The 23,518-nt window shown below is 39.7% G+C and overlaps 1 protein-coding gene across 1 annotated transcript in view; it reads left to right on the top strand.

The window, feature by feature from the left end:
- Positions 1-20,532, top strand: part of Ssadh (succinic semialdehyde dehydrogenase) — a 204,628-nt gene extending 184,096 nt beyond the window's left edge. Inside the window, exons 11-12 of the mRNA XM_068345083.1 lie at positions 961-1,048; positions 19,949-20,532. Coding sequence (XP_068201184.1) covers positions 961-1,048; positions 19,949-20,128 — 268 coding nt within the window. The 3' untranslated portion in view covers positions 20,129-20,532. The remainder of the gene's footprint in view (positions 1-960; positions 1,049-19,948) is intronic.
- The last annotated feature ends 2,986 nt before the right edge of the window (positions 20,533-23,518 follow it).

Raw genomic sequence — 23,518 nt, 5'->3', positions numbered from 1 at the left:
ATAGTGTTTTAAGAAGCATTTCACTGGGTGACACAGGTCCCTTGCCCAGAAATAGATTTTTCCTTTGTCAAAATCCCTTTTCTTTATCTGCAAAGCTGTTCAAAGTCTGCGAGTCAAGCAGCATATAATGCATTAAATCTATTGTCATTTTAAGTACAGTACAGTATATAGGTAGCCCTAAATACGGTACCGGATAATAAATGTAACCAAACGATATGTACCTTACATTTTATTAACATAATTTCACAATAAATAGCCTATTTAAGGAAAAACTCCATGAAATCAACTGTAAACTATGTGATTCCAGCTTAAAAAATGTAGGTAGTAGGTTGGCCAGGGCACCAGCCATCTGTTGAGATACTACCGCTAAAGGGTTAAGGGATCCGTTGACTGACCAGACAGCACTACATGAGACCTTCTCTCTGGTTATGGTTAATTTTCCCTTTGCCTACACACACACTGAATAATCTGGCCTATTCTTTACATATTCTCCTCTGTCCTCATACACACTCTTTAGCTAAAGTAAGCGGCTCTTCGTGTTAAATTTCATGTTCTGTTGAACTTCAGAAGTTCAAACTTGTTGCAAATGCTTTTTTGCTGAACATGTTGACATAAATCAAATTCTATAGTTTATATATAACTTATCTATTTAACATTGTTGCGGGTCTTAATATATTTTATATTTTTTCTACTAATTTAGGCTATAGTTAATTTGTTACTTCTCTATTTCTTTTCTGAACCTGGCTCCTTTATCTGTTGGAGCCCTTTGGATTGTAGTATTTTGCTTTCCAATTAGTGCAAACATATTTTAAATTACAGTACTACTGTATATACATACATTATTAATCATGTCTGTTGTTTGTTGTCTAGCAAAATTTCTGCATGGATACAAAATATATATTTTTATAAGACAACAGTCATGATAGTTCTAAATATCCTAATAGTTATCATTATTTTCAGATTTGAGAGCGAGGAAGAGGTTCTTAAAAAGGCCAATGCATGCCAGCATGGACTAGCTGGATATTTTTTCTCTCAAGACTATTCACAGGTTTGTTATTCAATTATTAATGCTGCAGAGCAATATAATATTAAGATGCCTCTCAACTCTTTGTGTTCAATTCCATCCCCTGAATGTAGATCTAGGGTTGGTGAATCCCTTAATAGAGATTTAGCTAGAATTAGTGCATGGTGCAAATTATGGGGTATGAAGTTGAATCCTAACAAAACTCAAAGTATGATTGTAAGTAGGTCAAGGACGGTGGCTCCTCAACATCCGGATCTCAGTATTGATAATGTTTCTTTAAATATGTATGACTCTTTCAAAATTTTAGGTGTGATTCTCGACAGTAAATTTACTTTTGAGAAACATATAAGGTCTCTGTCTTCTTCAATTGCACAAAAAATAGGCTTATTGAGAAAGTCTTTCAAGATTTTTGGTGATCAATCTATTCTGAAGAAGTGTTTTAATTCTTTCATTCTACCTTGTTTTGAGTATTGTTCTCCTGTTTGGTCTTCAGCTGCTGATTCTCATCTTAATTTGTTGGACAGAAACTTACGGTCTATTAAATTTCTTATTCCTGATCTAGATATTAATCTCTGGCACCGTCGTTCAATTAGTTCATTATGCATGTTGCATAAGATTTTTCATAACTCTGACCATCCTTTACATTCAGATCTCCCTGGACAATTCTATCCTGTTCGTAATACTAGGCAGGCAGTTAATTCTAATAGCCAGGCCTTCTCCATCACGAGACTCAATACTACGCAGTACTCTAGAAGTTTTATTCCAGCTGTTACCAAGTTGTGGAATGATCTTCCTAATCGGGTGGTTGAATCAGTAGAACTTCAAAAGTTCAAAGTTGGAGCAAATGCTTTTTTGTTGACCAGGCGGACATGAGTCTTTTTATAGTTTATTTATGACATATTTGTTTTTGATGCTGTTAATAGTTTATATATGACATGTCTGTTTTGACGTTGTTACTGTTTTTAGAATGATTTATTGTTAATTTGTTCTCTTCATTTATTTATTTCCTTATTTCCTTTCCTCACTGGGCTATTTTTCCCTGTTGGAGCCCCTGGGCTTATAGCATCTTGCTTTTCCAACTAGGGTTGTAGCTTGGATAGTAATAATAATAATAATAATAATTAATTCAAACTAATTTTACTAATCACTTTATCTGCCAAGTATGTCAAACTTAATCATAGAAATTAATGAGCTTTTGTTTATTATTTTAGGAATATTTTAAGCAGTCCTTCCTGATCCATTATACCAATATCCTTCACATCATACTAGAAATGGATTAAGAAGAGCTGCAAATAGTTGATTTTCAATAATGGTTTAATACAGATTTCTAGATAATTCTTTCCGAAATGGGACCATTTGGCGCCGCCCTTTTGGCGACGACTATTTGGCACTGACCTGTTTTGGCTCCAGGTTATAAAACTAGCAAATAAAATGATGAATTTGTCTATGGGTGTGTAATGAATTAAACAATACGATAAGTAGAAAAAACAAAACTATTGTGTATATTGGATGTGTGTGTAAGTATAAATAAACAAAACGATTTGGTGTGTGTTGGGATGATGGCTAACTAAACTATGTAATTATATTGTAAACTACGGCAATTATACGACAGCTTCAACAATGATTTTTCTGTGAACAACTACACTTATTCCGGATAATTATCTAACGATTTGGTGCAACCTTGGCCTGTTTCTTTAAAATGTAAAATGTTAGATATAGTCTTTCTTTTAGTTTCACTTGGAATCCATAACAGAAATGGCTGAAAATATTCTTAGCAAGAGAGATAAACCGAAGTTTTCACACGATGGATATTTATATGTTTTTGATAAATGTAGAAAAAGTGATCCAACGTTGCTGTTTTGGAGATGCGAATTGAAAAATGAATGTAGATACCGAATTCACACTAAAATAACGAAGTAGTGAAGGATGTTAATGAACATAATCATGGTGCTTCAGCAGTGGACGTGGAAGTTGCTCCTGTCAAAAAAAATCTGAAACCTAAAGCTCAAGAAACTCTTGAAGTGCCATCAACAGTTATAAACAGATGTATTGAAAATAGTTCCCAAGCTGCACAAGGATTACTTCCAAACTCACCGGCTTTAAAAAAAAAATCATACATAGGAAACGAAATCTGATAAATTCTGCTTCTCAGAACCCTGCTAATTCAAGAGAATTGGTAATTCCTAAAGATTACAAATACTGTGTGACGAACAATGGTGAAAGTGAAAACTTTTCAATTGGGTACAATGGACAAAATGATGAGAGAATACCAATTTTTGGGAGGCAAAGCTGGTTAGCACATAATATACTTAGGTATTTGAAGCAGCTTGGGCTCCAGCTCCTAATTAATAACGATCCAGAGTTTGCCTTAAAAGTAAAAATGATTGTAGCATTATGTTTTGTCCCATATGGATAATTACATTGATGCCTTATCGAGGGACTTACCAGGTGAACTTCAGTCGTAACACATTTTGGCTCACGGGCACCACTTGAATATTTACGAGGTCTGGCCTACAATTATGATACTATTCATTAAAGATATATATTAATTTTATCAGTTATTCTTTTAAACACATGGCAAGTTTTTAGCTTTTTACTTATGTGGTGTTATATTAACTTTATTTATAGTTGGTTTTAGATAAATGCCATGTTTTTATCCATTTCATATTTTTCTAACCTATCTATGGAACAGCTCAGTGCCAAAACAGGTCAGCGCCAAATAGTCATCGCCAAATAGTACCCGACCCCATTTTTTCTTACCTTTGTGGTCTTGAAAGCCGAAGAATTATAGGATGTGATTTTGATATGAATTTGTTAAGTCATATTTACATTAGTTTCATTCAAGATGGTTGGCCTCAGATCTTAAAATTTACTGACGTACTTTGGGCATTATTGCCAGTGTATATATGAACTCAAAAGGTGTTGAAAGAACTCCCACTTCTTTTGAAGTGGTCAGTTCTTAAGTAATCACAAGGACGATGGCTGTTTTGGTAAAAAAAAAGTTCCTTCTAAGTAGTTGCCTACAGCTAATGCATTTACACTTTTTTCAGGATACCTAGCATTATTTCAACCTCCTGATAACCATTTTCAGTCTCCTGCGAAGGGGACCAATCATTGCAGATTGCTTGGTAATTACATGCCATTTGTATTAGTGTTTGGCAATTACTGTACTGCATGCCCTAAATGCAATCTTCAAAGTACAGTGGAACCTCTACATACGATTGCCTTTACATACGATTGTTCCAACATCCGAAGTAAAATTTGATCAAATTTTCGTCCCGACACCCGAAGTCATGCTCCAACATCCGACGTAGATCTTGTTTACGCCGGTAGATGGCAGCACATCGGAGGGACGCCATTGAGCATTGAGTTGGTCAGTTCTCTGTTCTCGTACGCATCGTGTGGTTGTCCTCTGTTTGGTCTGTTATTAACAGTGCTTATTATCTTCCTTTTCTTACGTTTCATTTTTTATTTTACGTATAATCACGGGTCTTAAGAAGCTTAGTTTCAGTACAGGTATTAGTCGTGGTGAGAAAAGGAAGGCAATGCTTTCATCAGAATTGAAGAAAGAAATTATAGAAAAACATGAGTGCGGTGTGCGTGTGAGTGATCTGGCTAAACAATATGGCCGGAATATGTCTACGATCTCCAAGCAGAAGGAAGCCTAATGGATCAAAGTGAAGCAAAGGAAATAAGATTGAATTGAGTGAAAGTTATGAAAATTAAAAATCAAAAAGAAAAAAAAAATGTAAAAAAAATATGAAATATAAAAATTAAAAAAAAATAAATAACTAAGTTAGGTTAAAGTTCACGTTGTGTAAGTTAGAGTAAGTTATGGTACGTTATCACAGTCACCATCTCTACCTCCTCGCCAACCGTCCGTCTCCTCTTACGCAGCTAATCCTACACCTGCGTTGGCCTGCCTCTAAGGTAAAGTGACAATAAAAACCCCTTTTTTATTTATTATTTCTTTATAATTATTCTTTTTTTACATCTCTCTTATATAATGCAATTGTATTATTGTAATGTGTAATTATGTGTAGTAATTTATTAAGGAGTTATCATAGGTTTTTGGGCTGTAGAAAAAAATTATACAAATTACAGTGTATTCTTATGGGAATATTTACTCCAACGTGCAATTGTTTTAACATACGAAGCAGGTCCCGGAACGAATTAAGATCGTATGTAGAGGTTCCACAGTACATTTTACCTCTTTCTGGGCATATACCATACTTCTAAGAATTTACCTGATCTCAGGGTTAAGAATCACTTCAAATTTGAATATATTTCTTAGAAGTGATCCAACAGCTGCCAGCCAACATGTTTGCTTCATCATTTCAAATTACAATCATGCATGCTGGAACCCAACAAAATCAGAATTTTGATATTAAGAGTTTATTTTGATTTACTGTATGCGAGTCATTAGGCTAATATCTATGGTGGAAGCTTCTTGACCTTATTATTGTTATTATTATTATTATTATTACTTGTTAAGCTACAACCCTATTTGGGAAAGCAGGATGCTATAATCTCAAGGGCTCCAACAGGGAAAATTGCCCAGTGAGGAAAGGAAATAAGGAAAAACTACAAGAGAAGTTGAAGAACAATATTAAAATAAATCTCATATATAAACTATAAAAACTTCAAAATAACAAAAGGAAGAGAAACAAAATAGAATAGTGTGCCTGAGTGTACCCTATAGCAAGAGATCTCTAATCCAAGACAGTAGAAGATCATGGTACAGAGTACAGAGGATATAGCACTACTAAAGACTAGAGAACAATGGTTTGATTTTGGAGTGTCCTCCTAGAAGAGCTGCTTACCATAGCTAAAGAGTCTATTCTACCCTTACCAGGAGGAAAGTAGCCACTGAACAATTACATTGAAGTAGTTAATCTCTTGAGAGAAGAAGAATTGTTTGGTAATTCCAGTGCTGTTAAGTGTATGAGGACAGAGGAGAATGTGCATAGAATAGGCCAGACTATTCTGTGTATGTCTGCAAAGATGAAATAAGCCTTAACCAGAGAGAGGGATCCAATATAGTACTGTCTGGCTCTCAAAAACCCAATAACTCTCAGGTGGTAGTTTCTCAACGGGTGGCTGGTACCTTGGCCAACCTACTACCTAGACTAAAAATCACAGCTTTTCTTTCAACTCTTGTCTCCTCCCCTATGGAAATCATCCAGCATGGTATCATTAGTCAGACTGCTGGGTTGAAATGGTGTTGTGTTTCAGGAGATCCACCCAAGCCAGCTGCCACTTCTCTCATACTATCTTGAGGTATTTAAGACCTGTAACTCAACTCTAGTATATCACTGGAAATAGGGAGGAGGGGGACAATGAATCATAGGCAAGTCTTAAAATAATATCTTATTATTGAATTTTTTTTATTTACATGTCTTGCCTCTGAAAAGCAAAATGTTATTACCCAGTAATTCAGAATGAAAATTGAAAAAATGATAAAAAAACTTTCTTCACTAGCTGCTATGATCCTTCCTTAGGGGCTACCATAAAATTGTTTTCTCTCTAGCTGCTGTGAACCTTCTGTTGGGGCTGCCATGAATTTTTTTCTCTCTAGCTGCTATGAACCTTCCATTATGACTGTTATACCAACACTCACCTCCCATATACTGAGTCGTTACATCCCAAAAAACGTGGTTCGGATTTATTCTTTTGTTTGTCAGCTTCACTAGTACTAGTACATTTTGATCTCACAGTTTTTTTATTTTTTAGTATCTTATTAACAGCAAGGATGAATGTTTTATTAAGTATAATTTTGTTTCAATGTTACACAGGTCTGTCTCCATTACTTGTATAACCAAATATGTTATTATATGTTATTATTTGTTCCAATGACTTACCACGGATCACTGTTTAGGAGAACCTGGGCTAGTAGCCCCCATGACCCCACAACAGGCCTAATCCCCCCCCCCCCTCTCCATGTTTGTGACCATGGCCTCACTTGTTTTCTCAGAATGCACTAAGAAGAAGCCTCAGGCGACCCTTCTTAAGTCAAGATGGCCATTCTACTCCAGTCGTTGACACTTACGGTTAACTTGCCAGCTTCTCTTGCGACTGTTACTTTTTCCCTTTTGTTAGAGCGTGTGTTGTTCTCAAGTTCCTGTGTTACTTCTTGTTCTCTTGCGTGTTCGCTAAGTATGGAATTTGCATTTGTTCAGGGAAGTTGTGTGCAGCCTTCCTTTCACACGTGGACGTTGATCCTCACGTTCGGTGTACTTCATGTCGGGGTCATGTGTGTTCCCGGAGTGATACGTGTGAGATATTCAGTGGCCCGAGATGGTCACTAAGAAATGAAAGAAGTCGAAGAAGGACAGGTCACCCTCAAGGAAGGGTCTCGTCCTTTATTGGCATGGTTGACAGTACCCATTGTTTCGTGGACTTCTTTGTCTCTAGTGCTGCCTGCGGTGGCAGAGGAGGTCTCTAACGGGATCGGATCGGGACCTTGTGTTTCCCCCTCCGTGCCTGGAGACCCCCTCACAGACATAGCGGGGGTGTTGAGGTTAGGTCGGCCAACCATCTTTCTACCTGTCAACCGCAGGTGCAGCCTCCACTCGGCCGCGGGTAGACATTCCCCTGTCCGCTCACGGGATGGCAGTCCCAGCTTCCGCTTAGTGGCTCCCAGGAGCCGATCTATCATGAGTTCAAGGAACCTGTCCCTCATGGAATGGAGCGGGAAGAATAGGAAGGACAGTTCTTCTAAGAGAATTTGTTCCTCCAAGTGTTTTTAATCTTCCCCTATCCCCGCACCAAGGTGAGTTAGTGCTGGTCTGTCCATTACTGAGACCATTGTCTCTTTTTATTCTTGTACCAATCATCCCATATGTTCCAGTGCAGGAGGACGTGCTGTGGAATGAATAGCTTCATACATATTCATTTATGAAGAAGAAAATAATTAAGAAGTAATTAACATTTTATCATATACCTTGAAATGAATGTTGTAGCAACATTCGCACACCTATGGCTTTCATTTTTTATGATTAGCATTGATCAATCCATCATTGTGGATAAAGGAAATTCTTCTTGGATTAAGATTTTCATCATTGGGTCTTACGTTTAAGCTTCTGATTTCATTGAGTCTTTGTAGAGAAGATTAGTTTCTTGCTTCATGTATGTGCATATGTGGAAGTGTTTGACATGCATACATGTAGTTATGTACATTTGTATATATTTATATGGGTGCATGTGTTGATGTTGATATTGATATTCTTTTTCATTTGCATGTGTATATACAGTAATGCCTCACAACATGAAATTAATTGGTTCCGTAAGTTCTTTCTTAAAGTGATTTTTTTCGTGTTACGAGTCTTCTTTTACTTGTAAATAGCTTAATTCATTCCAGACCCTAGAAAAACACCACATTAAATGATTATAAAAAGGATATGCACCACTAAATAGTACTAAATATATGAAAAGTACTATATTTTGATCATTTAATAATGAATTAACATTGATAATCTGTAAAAGAAGTGTTTAATTAGAGCAAACAGTATAAACACGATAAAAAAAAATGTGGAACCTTACCTTTGGAGTGAGGCGATGTCCGAGAGCGAAGTGCAGGGCGGTAGAGGAGGATGAAAATAGCGGAAAACTTTTATAAGTGGCAAAAAACGTAAACCCTTAACTTTATAAAATAGATTTATAAATGACAGAAAACATTAATACCTAATTTTAAGAAAATCATCTACAAATGGCAGGAAATATTAACACTTAACTTTACGATAAACTTCAAATAAAATTTCTATTTTTTTCCTTTTTCTATTATTTTTTTTTCTTTACGTTTTGTATTTTCTGAATTTAATTACATTATTTATTTTCTTCATCACTGCACTTTTTATTTGTTTCTTAGCTGGCTCTTGGTCTGCTTCTACGGAAGGCCTCTTTCTAAAATAATTGTCCAAAGAAGCTTGCTTCTGCCTGCTTCTTAAAACTTTCCTGAAATGACTCGGGCAAACTTCATTACAGTACTCAAGCACACGACCTGTGAGAATATTTTCTGGGGGTCTCTTCTACGAGAGCCTCCATTGTAAAGTAGCCGTCTAGAGCCTCCTTAATTTCTGCCATTGTCAGTGGGTCATCCTCCTCCCCCCTGATGTACTCTTCCTGAACAACGTTCACTCGCATGGCCTCCAACTCCTTTAGGTCATGTGCTGTAGGTTCCTCTTGGTGCTCCTCGATAAGCTCATCAATGTTGGCCTCATCAACTTCCAAACCCACGGACTTACCGAGTTTAACGATCTCGGCAACTTCAGGTTGAGCAACAGGTTCAGGATCGTCAACATTTTCAGAATAGTCTTCAGTTTGTTCTGCGTAGAAGCCCTTGAAATCTCATGCGGAGACGGCATCAGGCTACAGCTTCTTCCAAGCAGAGTTCAAGGTACGCCTCGAAACCTGCCAAGCTTGATCGATGATTTTGAGGCATATGACAGTATCAAAAGGCTCCTTCCAAAATTGATGAAGGGTGAGGTTTGTGCTCTCAATGATTTAGAAACATCTCATGTTGAAGAGATATTTTGTATAAAGTTTCTTTAAGTTTAAAGTCACTTGCTGGTCCATGGGCTGGAGGAGAGGGGTGGTGTTCGTTTGAAGATAATCTTGATAAAGGGATATTCTGCTACAATATCTTCATGGAGGGAGTGAGGGTGAGCAGGGACATTGTCCAGCCCCAGCATGCATTTCATAGGGAGGCGCTTCTCTTCTAAATACTTTTTCACATTCAGACCAAAACAAATATTTATCCACTCGATAAACAATTGTCTTGTTACCCAGGCTTTTCCATTAAACCTCCACAACACATTCAGATTTTCCTTAGTGAATTTATGGGTCTTGAGGGCTTGAGGAGTATCGGAGTGATACACCATCAGAGGTTTCACCTTGCAATCCCCACTGGCATTTGCGCAGAGTGCAAGGGTAAGCCTGTCCTTCATAGGCTTATGTCCAGGTAGCCTCTTTTCCTCTGCCATGATGTATGTTCGACGAGGCATTGTTTTCCTAAAAAGCCCAGTTTTGTCGCAATTGAAGACTTGCTGGGGTCTGTAGTCTTCCCGGACAGTCAACTTGTCGAACGTTTTAACAAAGGCTTCGGCCACTTTTGTGTCCGAGCTTGCAGCCTCCCCATGACGCACCACCGAATGAATGCCTGAGCATCTCTTAAGTTTTTCAAACTACCCACAAGAAGCCTTGAACTCTGGGGGTTCCAGCTTCGATTTTCTTTCTCGTGCGTCGGCTTCGGCCTGAGCAAGCACAAGATCACCGCAAATGGGGCTGGCTCTCTGGCAGATTATCACTTCAGTGATAGTGTCTCAGCTATTTCTTTGTCCTTTATCCAGACAAGTAGCAGTCTCTCCATCTCATTGTAGACATGGCTCCTCTTGCTCCAGAAAACAGTCACGCCCTTAGAAGGTGTTTCTGCTTTGATAGCTTTCTTCTGCTTCAGGATCGTTCCTATCGTAGATGGATTTCGGCCATACAGTATTCATTTGCGAGCACACTTGACCGCATGCCAGTCTCGTACTTCTTGATTATTTCTATCTTCATCTCCATGGAAAGCATCATCCTCTTCTTTCCCTTAACATCAGCGACTTTCTTGGGACCCATGGGTAATGATATATCGTAATATCACTCATGATAACAGTACATACTCTAAAATGTGTACTATACCGAACGAAAAGACATTGGAACACCAGTGCGTAGATGCACGTTGGGATACAGTACAGTAGATGCCGACCAATAGGAGAGCTGGATCTCATGGTGGGAACTATCATCCGAGTAGGGAGATAACCAATGGAAACGCAGGAGGGTGGTAGCGAGTTTACGGGCTGACGGCGTGCGAATTTTAAAATCCGTCTTGGATACGGTCGGGGTTTTGCTCTGTACTGCCTTTCGTTGTCCGAAACATTTTTCGTAATCCGAGTCGTGAAATTCTTCGCATCTCCTTTCGCAAAATGAAAATTTTTTAAGCTGATTCTTTTGTATCGAGAGGTTTGACTGTGTATATACACATATATGTATATGTTTAATGTATGTAAGTCTGTATATAGAAAGTACATATTTTAACGTACATTCATGTTTGCATATAAAGTTCTGTCTGCTTGACTTTCGCAATAGTTATCTTAGGTTCAACTGTAAGATTGTATGTCCAGCTTGTCTTACTTACAGTAAACCTTATATTTGTGACGTAGGCCTCAACTGCCTTTCATTCTGCCTCAAGTTTGACCTGATGTGGATCAATGTCATGTGGGTGGTGACTGTGATGTTAATAATAAGATTTTGATGGTGGCGCCGTCGGCTTTGGCCGAAGTGGATTCCTGCAATAGGACGGAGATGATGGTCAGGTTCGGACACTTGATCCAGGGCTGCGGTCCCTGCAAAGGTGATCCCTTGCCTCTCTTAGCAGCGCTGGGTCAACCACCCGCTATCTTGGTGTGCCTAGGTTGACCTACAGGCTGTCGCACAGTCTGTGCCACCACCTTACTTTTCACCGGCCATTGGGGAGGCCCCCTCTCAGCCTCTGGGAGCTGCTCCCCCACCTCACCACGGGATGGCAGCACCAGCTTCCGTTCAGTGGCTACCAGGCGCTGATCTCTTCTCATGGGAGCTAGAGATCCAGTCGGGTAACCCCAGGGTCCAATTCAGGTTCCCACCTAGGGACTCCTTCCCAGTGTGGGGAGCTGCAGACATTGCTTTCCCCTCCCGATCCCGGTCCTTCTGGGATCACTTTCACCCCCTCACCAGGGCCGGCCACGCCGTATGTAGAGGGTGTGTTGAGGGAGATGATGGCTTGGTTCAGGCAGCTGCTCCAGGGCAGCGCTCCCTGCTCAGAGGGTGGTTCTCCGCCGCTTCCAGCATCGCCACGCGTTGACCACTCTGTAGTGGGCTTGCGACCTGTGGTCAGATGTAGCCCGAAGCCAGCCTAGTGTCCGAATACCAACCACATTCCAACATTCTCAACACAAAAATACCCAGAAATCTGGGCAAAAGGTAAACAGTCAACGTAACTGGGCACTGGGCACCACCCTATGATTTTATATTGGGCAAGGGGACCCAGGTAGAACTGAAGTTGCTTAATATTATTCAGAGGTAAGCCGTCTCACTTGTTACTAACATGCATGGTATCCAATTTAAAAAAATATAGAATGGTGGTTGAGAAGGGGACATTGCAGGGCAAGAAAAATTTTACAATTTATAAGAAAAAGGGGAAACAAAGTTTATTTCATTCCTGAGAGAAAAGAAATACAAAACTATTGTATGAAAAGTCAAGTCTTCAAAAAACATAAGCAGAGACATAGATATATTCAGGCAGAGCCTCGTAGGAATCAATCCTCTAAAAGTTTAATTTGCATATATAAGTATAAACAAAGGCCCACCTAACAGTGTATCTATTTGGGCTAAATTCAAATGTAAGTTGAATGAGCTTGCATCAAGATCAAAGGGATTATAAAACAAGGTTGCACATCGGACCTGACTCTACATTCTCACCTCTACATCAGAAAGATAAAAAAAAATTTGTAGTATAAAAAACCTTACAATCCTCAGTGATACACATATGTCATGGTTATTTTACACCCATGAAAGTAGAAAATAGGCAAGACCAATTAAAATTATATTTTGAGGCCCCTCCTCTTAATTGCAAAGTCACACACAAAAATAAGGTATAACATATAAATGTCCTTTTTCAGGATAAAACCCTATCTGGTTTGTGATGCAAATTTTCTAATTGTTAACATCAAGACTGAGCTTTTTTGGTTAAGGTAGATATTTTCCTGCGAAAGTTTCAGGCTTGTGACATAAAACTTCAAGCTTAAAGGGAAACCATGCAACATTGTCGTTCATTGTATGCATAAACAGTAAACAGGGTTTGGACATTGACCACGCTTAAAATTGACTGCCACTGAAAACTTTTCTATGCCACTTTGTTCACTTGTTTCCGGGGACGAGTATGTGAAACACTATTCATGTCAATATATGAAAGAAGGCTATTACACTATGATGGGAAAACATCTGTCAGTGATATGAATAATTATATAATAAAACACGCACAATTATGACTTTAGCATAATTCTCAGTCAGTACTCTTATGATCATTTTTTTTCTTTTTTTCACTGGGATACATAGGAGTTTATAGATTGCTCCTTTTCTGAGGATTTTATGGTTTTTCCCGGATGGACATGGAGATCACTAGACATTACTATTCAGTCTTGTGTCTTTTGCTTTATTTTTTTTAGTTTCATTTGCTCTTAATCTTACTCATATAGTCATTAATGGAAACTAACAAGGAAGCTTACATTATTATATTAGCAGTATGCGCGTAATTATGTTTTTGCTCTCAAGTTCAATTACATCACCATGTAGTAGGGCATGCTTGAATCACTCACCAGTGTACGGGAAGTTATAACAACGAGACAGGCTTTGAGTTACTTTTCTATTGACAAACTTCTCCATCTAGCCTATAATCCCTGCTGGGTGCAGGGCACCATCACTCTGTAATGAAAAGAATTTTTTTAGTGATGGACTGGAGATCAAATAAACAGTAAAAAAATTTATGAAATACAATAATGTATTATACAAATACAGTTCAACCTAACTAATAATAAATAATTAATTTTTTAAATTTGTATTTTTCCTAACTATTTCTCCACAACACGGCCCAGGCTCCCGCCGCTCAGGTGCTGCTATCTTGGCCTCCCCAGCCTAGTCAGTTTCCTGCCGCTCAGCCTGGACCTCTTTCTCAGGCACCCCTACCTGGGGCTGCTCAACCTGGCCAGCAGGCCTCAGCCAGGTTGGGCCACTGTCCTTCTATCCGCCGACCTAGTGTGCGGTCTCCGCCCATCTGCTGCTAGACGTTCCCTCACCCGCTTGCGAGGTGGCGGCTCCCAGGCGCTGATCTCCCCTCGCTGGCACCTGCTCCAGGACAGTGCACCCTGCTCAGGGGGGGGGGGGAGTCCCCACAGCAGCCAATGGCATTATGGGTCGTTGCCATCTCGAGCGCCCCTACCTTGGGCCACCCAGCCTAGCTGGTGGGCCTCCGCTCAGGCTGGGTCGCAATTTATTTCTATCTGCAGATCATGTGGGCTGTCTCCTTCCAACCTCTGGTAAATGCTTCCCTCCCCCCACGCGATGGAGGCACTAGCTTCCGCTGAGCGGCTACCAAGCGCTAATCTCTCTTTGTGGGTGCAAGAGACCTGGTCTGGTGTTCCCAGTACCCTGTTCAGGTCCCCACCGAGAGACCCATTGCTGGCATGGGGAGCATCAGACATCGCTGATGCCGCCCCTGTCTCCCTCCCCCCACCTCGGCTCAGGCGTGTCGAGAGGGAACAAAAGACCGAGAGAGGAAGCCCCGCTCCTTCAGCCCGCTGTCTTACTGCTCCACGTCTTCGCGCCCCATTCTAGACGTGAAGTATAGCCAGGCGGAGGGAGGCAGGCTTGCAGCCCTTTCTGCTGGATGGGCGGAACACCGGGACCGTCATTCCTCGGCACGTGGGATGGACCTCCGAGCGGTAGGCCCGCGACCGTACTCTGATGACAGAGTAGGCGTAGAGACTTCTGCCTTCCATAGGGTATGAGGGAGAGGGTCGTGAAGTTGGAAGTAGCGCAGCCTCTCATCAAGGGGGAGCCTGGTTCTCTGAAGGAATGGCAGAGGCTAGTGGGACACCTAGTATCCGTGGAGAAGCTCGTCCCCAGAGGGGGACTAATGCTGCGGCCAACCCAGTGGGACCCGAAGGAAATCTAGGCCCTATCATCGAGATACCCATCGGTGAGACACCTCCATCCCAGTTAACCAGGGATATTCTCCAGTGGTAGTTAGACCCGAGGAACACCTTAGCAGGGGTCTCGCTGCTGGATCCTCCTCCAGAAGTCCTCCTCTTCACGGATGCATCAGAGGAGGGATGGGGAGCACATCTGCCTGACCAAGCAGCTGCAGGACTTTGGTCTCTGGAGGAAAAGGCCCTCCACATAAAAGGGCTCGAACTAATGGCATTTCGAAAAGCCTTCCACGAGTTGGGAAGCTCTTTAGTGGGGAGGAGAGGGCCATTGATGAGCAACAGTGCCACCGTAGTCGTCTACATCAGGAAGCTGGTGGTCCTTGGTCCCGTCGTATATACGACCTGACAGCGGAGATCCTGTCCTGGGTCGAGGACAACACCATTTCCCTGACCACCACGTACATTCCAGGAAAGAGGAATATGGTTGCAGGCGTGGACAAGTGCTGGCTGCCAAATGGTTTCTACACCCGGAGGTGGCAAAGCAGTGTTGGGAAGGTGGGGTTCTCCCTGTCTGGACCTCTCCGCAACAAGGCTAAACGCGAAGTTGCCAGTCTTCTACTCCCCAGTGCCAGACCTGACAGCAGCGATAGAGGACACGTTCCAGCACCCATGGGACGGGCTAGACGTGTATGCTTTTCCCCCTTCAGCCTTCTATGTTAGGCTATCAAGCAAAGGTGATGTTGGTAGCTCTGTGGTGGCCCAGAAAAGAAGGGTTTTCGGATCTCCAGGACTTGGCGGTGGAGCCGCTGTGGCCTCTGCCTCTGCGGCAAGACCTCTTAAGGCAGCCACACTTCCGGAGGTTCCACGTGGGTCTCCCAAGCCTCCTCCTTCACATGTGGAAACTATGCAGCATCTGTTAAGGAGGGAGGGTTACTCCAGAAGGTCGACCGCACAGATGACGGGTAACCTTCGCGGGCCCTATACCAAGCAAAGTGGGCTGACTTTGGTAAGTGGTGCGCCAAGGAGGGCATCAAGCCGCTCAATACCTCGATCCCCATCATCACAGATTTTCTGGCACATGCCAGTAGTGAAGGGTTTCTGAGTAGCCCTGGGACAGGTCTTCCTCCTCAAGGGGTTGAATCTAGGATCCTCCAAGCGGCTCTCGATACTTATAAGAGGTATCGACCAGTCATGTCCACCTCCGAGTTCTCCAAACCCCGGGTGGGAGATCATCAAGGTCCTCAAAATGCTGAAGAAGCCGCCCTTAGAGCTCCTGAGGCAGATCACGAGCTCACCTTGAAAACTGTGTTCCTCCTCGCCTGGTTTCATCCAAGCGACTAGGCTAGCTCCACGACCTCTTAGCAGATGTCTCTCACTCTTATAGCTGGAAGGAGTTAGTATTCAAGTTTGTCTTTTCCGTAGCTAAGACACAGAACCGGGTGGTGGGAGACCACCAGTTCGAGTACTCCATCTCCACCATCCCCAGGACAAATAACACCTCTAGGCAAGCAGATAATGTTTTCTGTTTAAGATTGATTATTTCTATACTTGCCTGATACAGTATCCATATTGCTTCTCCATAAGCTCGATTTATCAACGTTTACCCCTCAAAATTTGATGAAAAATTTCTAATTTTATTTCCTTTCAATTAATGACAGGAAGCAAAGCTCCAGGCATTCTTTCTTATTCATTTTTGAAGTCGAAAGTATTCCCTGTTCCTTAACATCACAAGTCAATGGGGGCATTTGGTGGGCATGTAATGTGTATAAACTATTTTTATTTCTATGAACCTCCTGTTGTCCATATTGCTGACGTCCACACTCAGATGAAGCTGGGATACCACTGAAGGAAATAGTTAAATAAAAATTATATTAAAATGTATAAAATAATTCAAATTTCAGACTGGATTGGTCTAGATTAATGGAAACCATTTTTCAAAATACAGTTTGAATTAATTAAAACATCAAAATAATTTGAATTAATAGAAACCATCTCAAAGTAGTTTGAAATGTGGGGTTCAAGATTTGTTTTTTAAATAATATTCTAAATATCTAAAAAAGAGAAATAGAATTAATTGAACTAAAAATATTAAACATCACAAGCAGGCACTATAGGACCTAGAGCATAGCAATCTCAATAAGATGGTCAGGATTCTTCAAAATAACTTTTACTGAACACCAACCTGATACACTAAACTTGCCGCTAAACTTATTTCCAAACAAAAATTTCTGCAAATTTTATGAGATGTAGGTTTATTGCTAAAATGTAGAAAATTAATCTTCAAGGCTTTATAAAATTTAGATCCAATTCTTGTTAAGTTTCTCTGACCAAACTTTCAATTAGAGATGACGCTGCAATTTTGGACAAAGGATGAATAGAAATTCTAACTGTACGAAGCAAATTTGGGATACTACCTGTAATGTCCATAGTTTTTCCATAATAGGCCATAGTGATTGCTGTAACCAGACAAAGAAAGCTGTGCTTACAACCATTTCTAAAGAGGAGCAGTGAAAATGTTGCAACAGACAAGTCTTAATATAATTTAGCTTAGGTGGAAGTCAAAAAAGACAAAATCAACTCATGCTCCCAAAGCTCTCCTTTAAAAGTAGTGCTTGCAGTTTATTATGCATTTAACTTGAGTTATTACTAATAGAAAAAGCTTCTAAGCTGTGAAATCTATAAATGAAAGATTTTCCAAAGATTTAAACAATCAAACCACCTAAATATTGTAAAACCGCCTTCAAATTATAAAAATTAGACCTAATTACTTGAAACATTTTAATACCGACTTGCTTAAAGACAATCGTTAAATACCTGAAAAGGAAAGGTCTAATCCCAGATACTTGAGTATCTAATCAAGCATTTTTCTATACCCTAATTAGCTGAGATTGGAAATTCTTTTCTTAAAAGGACACCTTGAAATATTGTAATGAGATAATCCTGTCTAATTCCAGTTATTGATAAATTTTAAGACTGAAACCATTGAAAATAAAAATATCAGTGTCTTTTAATACAAAATAATTGTAGACTCTTTTAGAAAGTTAATATAAAACAATTGTAGACCATCTTTTAGAACCTATGAAGGATAATCTAGAGGACTGCAAAAACCATAAGTTCGAGAATACAATCTAAAGTCTCCAGGGGATTAGATGTTAAATGGATGGGTTTAGATGAAACACTTTTGAAATGGGGTGTCTGAGCAGATTGGTTGGTACCTCAACCTTCTCTGATACTCTTTACAACAGATGACACTGATCCACAGACCATTTCCCTTGTCTCCCGAACAGGACTGGTAGTCATTTGTGGTTTGCAGAGAGCTTTAACAAGTTTCACACCTGCTTAATAAATGTGGATGTGGAAAGATCTACAATTTTCCCATACATAAGTTATCTACTTTCTATGCTAAGGGAACGAGACAAAGAGAACAAAACAACTTTATCATTGTTTTGTCAACAACATCTGATGTTCTAAGGCAGTCACCCATCCAAGTAGTGACTAGACCTAACATTGCTTAACTTAGCTGTTAAGATGAGAAGCGGTGTTTTCAGTGTGGTAGGGCCATTGACCAGTGGAGTTGCAAGTTTGACTTCATATAGGTCATCCTACCATTTTACAATTTGTAGACATGCTGGCAAATGTAGTAACCATTCATTTTTAAAGCACTAGACTCTTTATGCTTAGCTGCTTTTCATTTATGCTATGAATTTTTATATGATCATACAACATACTTTCCAGAAGGTTACCGTGTGGCGTACATACTCCTTGCAAGAATTCTAAACAAAAATTGTTCCCCCACACACGACACAAAAAGAATGTGGAACAAGATAACCATAAACAGTTTTTATGTAAAACACCACATATAATTGCTGATAAAACCCAAGCAACTGTCTAGCTTATGTTCTGATAACCAAGTGAACAACTACTTTACCAATTAGGCTACATCTATATCTGAAAAAGGGCCAAAATAAGGGAATAATTGCACTTCAAGACTGTCCCACCAGTGAGGTACCATTGAGGTAAATACCTGTTCTTTTATTATAAAACCCACACAGTGTAAGCTGATGCATCCCCAGAATCCCCCATGAAACAGAATTATAAAACACTGGGTTATATACTCCAAAATTGAAATAAAATCCTGAACATCTGCAAATTCTTCAAATAAGCCCAAATTAACAGCACCTCCCTATCCAGAGCAGGAAAGGATGACCTTGTACTCCGTTGGTTTAGGATGTTGTCTAATGATGAAGTATGTCAGAAAACATTGCCTATCACCATTTGTTCATGGTTTTACAACATTATCAAAGGATAAAAATGATCTAAAACTAATTATCTGGACCTAACCTCATTTACAGAGCTTTCAACTTGAAGTAATTGATAGAGTGTATAGTGGAGATTGACCATTATTTGAAGTTTTTTTAAACTAATCATATACAGTACAGTTTACCTTTTAATACAACATATGAATTTCATTAAGATATCTGCAATAATGATTTGTAAGTACCTTCCTTATAGAAAGGCAGGAAGCAGATCATAATTCAGGACTAGATTGGCAATTATCCGTCTTATTGTATACTGTAAGTAGGATAAAAGGCTTTAGCACTAAATGGGAACCTGAATTACCAGCCTTTCTTTGTATGTGGGATAATTTATATATCTTATCCTAAATGAACTACATACCTTGAGTAACTTATTTGATCGAGTCCAAACCCAATTACAATGTCATAAGATGCTGAAGTTTTATTCCCCTTCTAGGGGTCAAGTCCAAAGCCGTCACACAGCGTTAACGGGAACAAGGATATGGAACCTTTGTTTTTACTACTCCCGAGGAAGAGGCTCATTTGTTTTGCAGAGGGAAGCAGGCAACTCTCCTGGCCTCGAGAATTGTCCAAGTATTCAAGAAAGAAGATTTTTAAAGTCAAGTTTGAAGAGAAGCGGAAAGCATAATTGTGTTATTCAGGGGCAGGATTCAAAGTGACTGTTCAGCGTGCCTGCAATGGGGTAGAGCTTCCCTGCCATAGGGTAATAATTGCTGGCTACTGCCGACACCTCATAAGTTTTAACTGCCAAATTCCAGCTGCGGTTAAATCAATCTTCTAATTAAAGGATGACGGTTTGAACTAGTGTAGGAACAACTAAGTTTCTTAAGGTTGTGCAATATTATTATAATTATGATTATTATTAACACTTATTTTTAATATTTCAGGTTTGGCGAGTTGCTCGCAGACTGGAGGTTGGGATGATTGGCATTAATGATGGGTTAATATCAGCAGTAGAAGCTGCTTTTGGTGGAATCAAAGAGTCAGGAATAGGGAGAGAAGGATCTAGACATGGAGTGGATGACTACACTCATATCAAGTATCTTTGTATGGGTGGGATTAATTAGGCGATTTATGAAATGGTCATTCCTAGTTATCTTAATTAATGGAAATATATGCAACTTAAATCTAGAACTACTGTGTGACCATATTATTATTTTCAAAGATGACTAATACAGTATAGGGCCAAGGATTGACAGTTAAATTTTATATATATTTTTTTACAACTTTACTAGGGAAACTAAAATTTACTGAATATTGTACGTACAGTAATCAATGTCATGTATGATAAAGGCAAAAGTCTCTCATAATTCAGCATGAGCAGACATTCCACGAATAATGTGTGAAAGAGTTTTTCCTCTAATGCACAGATATGTAGTAAACTAGACCAAGAAACAAACCAAATGTTCAACATTGATTTGTGACCAAATGAATTTTTGTTTTGAAAGCAAATACATAGCCTTTGGAATATGTTCCATGAATTTCACTACAAGTCAGTCCTTTTGTAGGTCAACAAATTAATGAAATACAGTAAAGTAATTAGAGAGTTTGTTAGTGTGGTTCAATTTAAATGGTCAACATTCTGACAATTTCCTCCACTTGTAAGTTCTACATTTTGCTTAAAAGTCTTTTTCCATCATCTGGTTCTTACCACTAGTTGATGTTTTTTTTTTTTTTTTGTTAATTTACTACACATTTAATTCTTGAAAATCAAGATTGCAATCCATTTTCTAAACACTGGAAATATCTTTTGATATTGAAATCCATTTTCTGACCTCAGACTACTTTCATCTACTTTCTTTCATAGTCTTGATCTCAACAAACTAAAGACAAGAACATAATAAGACTTTTTCACAGTATATGCTAATTTCCTTTAGATTATCCTCACGAATTTGTAAAGAAGCATAAGTATCCTACATGTTTTGAGTTTTCCTTCTATTTATTACAGAATACGTTTTATCTTATTTACTAGGAGTCTAGCTATCATTAATTATCTGGGTTGTTATTTTTGCTGATTATTCCTCCTTACTACCTCTGCATTCTACATTGTTTCTAAGGTAACAGAAATGCTTAATCTCCAAGGTCTGTCACTTACAATAGCAACCCTTCTCCTTTGAAGTTTTCACCATTAGATTTTTATACATACAAGGGATGATAAATCACCTCCTCCTTTTAAACTTTTAGATTTTGGGAATTTTTTTGTATTGTATTCCCCCCACAGGATTCAAACGAACACTTTACACTTCATAGTCAGTCTTAGTTTTGCTCAAAGTGATTTTCAATCATATCTTCAACTTTTGTTAAAACTGACTTTTAATTCTTTGGTTTTGCTGTCATTAAAATATTCTATAAGATCACCTCTCCAGGTTTGAGAAATCCACTTAATTTTCATAAGTTGTTTTAACTGTTATAGATATATAGTAATGTAGTTGCCAAATTAGAGGAATAGCTAAATAGTCTTAAGGAGCAACCAAGTTGTACAGGGTCCTCCTTATAATTAGATTTTCAGAATTGATAGTCCCAGGCAAACTAACTATTATCAAGTTCACCTTGCTTTTATTAGATTTAATGAAAATACTGTAATAGTTGGTTGGGTTTAAGTCACTTTTAGAATAATTGATGATAGGTAATAATACCTTTGCTAGGTTACCTTACCTACTTTGCATTTGCAGGATATACAGAGGGAGATTGCTAGGGAAGAAATATTCAGGATACTTTATCATTCCATTGCAGACAAAGAAGGTTTGAGATTTAGAGTTTACAGTTAAATGTTCTCAGTTTTATGAGATTTTTCAGCTTACAGATTAAATTATAATAGAGTATACTTTGTCATTTCATCTTGTATAGAATTTACAGTTTATTTTTTTTAGAAAGGATTTTTGCTCAGAAATGAAAGTCAGACGTCTGTTTCTCTACGAAATGACAGATGATCACTTTTTTTGTACAACACAGTTGCTTTTATTGCTCATATCAATACTCATAGGTTTAACTTGTATTTTAGCATAACAGCGTGCTTCCTGCTTGCCTACCTGTACAGTACATACTTTTTACCCTCTTGAGTTAAAACCTATTATTAATTCTTTGTTTTCACCAAGTGATGGTATGCATTGTTTTTATAAATATTCACCTAAATAGACAGCTAAGGCATACCATTTTAATTACTTGGTGCTTTTTAGCTGTATACCATTAATAGTATATTTTGTTAAATTACCAATAAAAGAAATGTATACAATATTACCTTCATAGTCTTATTTGTTCCTTCATTCTTCATTAACAAACCTTATATTATTTATATGGATTATCTTTCATCGAAGCTGGAAGGTAGCCATTAGATTAAAAAGTGCAGGGTAGCAACCCTACTTAACCACTGTTGTGGTTAGGTAGGGGGTGTCTAGGGGGTACCCCCAGCCACTTATCTTCACTCACAGCTCGCAGAGCTGCCTTACTTTTCTCTTTTGGCTGGTAGAGATCGGACATGTCCGCTCTCTCCCTCTCCCATGGCTTAGCCATTAGACTTGCCAACATTTACTTTATTCCCTTTCTTTCTCTTTTCCAAGTGTGTGTAGTTTTCTTCTGGGCGCTCCCATGCGAACATGTCCTGACCGCGAAGGTCACCCTTGTGGCACCTTCATGTCTTCTGTTGACACATATCCCCATCTGCTGTGTCCAACTTGCCAGGGGCGTCGCTGTGAGCAGGGTGCGCCGTATGACGAGTGTCGGGAATGGCCTGCTTCCCGGTGGGAGAAATTTGGGTATCACAGGAAGAAGAAAGACAAACGAGACCTTTCTCCCCTGGGGTCTTCCTCCGATGGGGAAAGAGCTTGGGCTTCTTCTCGTACTCCTAGATCTCCTCCGAAGCTTCTCCCCGTCTTCCTCAGGGGAACGGTCTCTTCTCCTCCCCCATCTTCCTCAGGGGAACGGTCAAGTAGGAGCATAGACTGACTAACTCCTTGGCAACCTAGGGTTACTGTGGGTGTTGATGTTTCCCCTCTTTAAACATCACCTCCAGCCACCGGGGAGTCTTTCCCTCTCACGGATGTTCTTCAAGCTTGGCCGTCCTTGGGGATTTCTGCTCCCCCTTCGAAGGAAACGCTTTTGCAACTGCAACTTCTTTAGCGTGGCGCGAGGAGAGACCCATCCCCTATGGCTTCAATATCTTTCGCTCTGGATGGGTGCGAGGTCCACCTTTTGCCATCTCCTAGCCCCTCCATGCGCAGATGACATGACCATTCTCGTTCGCCCCTTCAACAGCCTCCTGCTGACGATGTCCCCTCTCACCATCTTGTGACGACATCGTCGCCTAACCCTAATCCTCCTTCTTTCCACAGAAAAGGTTCCAGCTCGCGTACGCTAGCCTCGCCAGCTGCTGAGGCTGGGCAAGATGATCCTCCTATGGCCAGCGCTCCACCTGCTTGCCAATCGCCAGCACGAGAAACTACATCTTAACGTCCTTCAGG

Source organism: Palaemon carinicauda, chromosome 21 (assembly GCF_036898095.1).
Source record: "Palaemon carinicauda isolate YSFRI2023 chromosome 21, ASM3689809v2, whole genome shotgun sequence".
Classification (NCBI taxonomy): Eukaryota; Metazoa; Arthropoda; class Malacostraca; order Decapoda; family Palaemonidae; genus Palaemon; species Palaemon carinicauda.
This window is presented reverse-complemented; position numbering and strand designations above follow the sequence as displayed.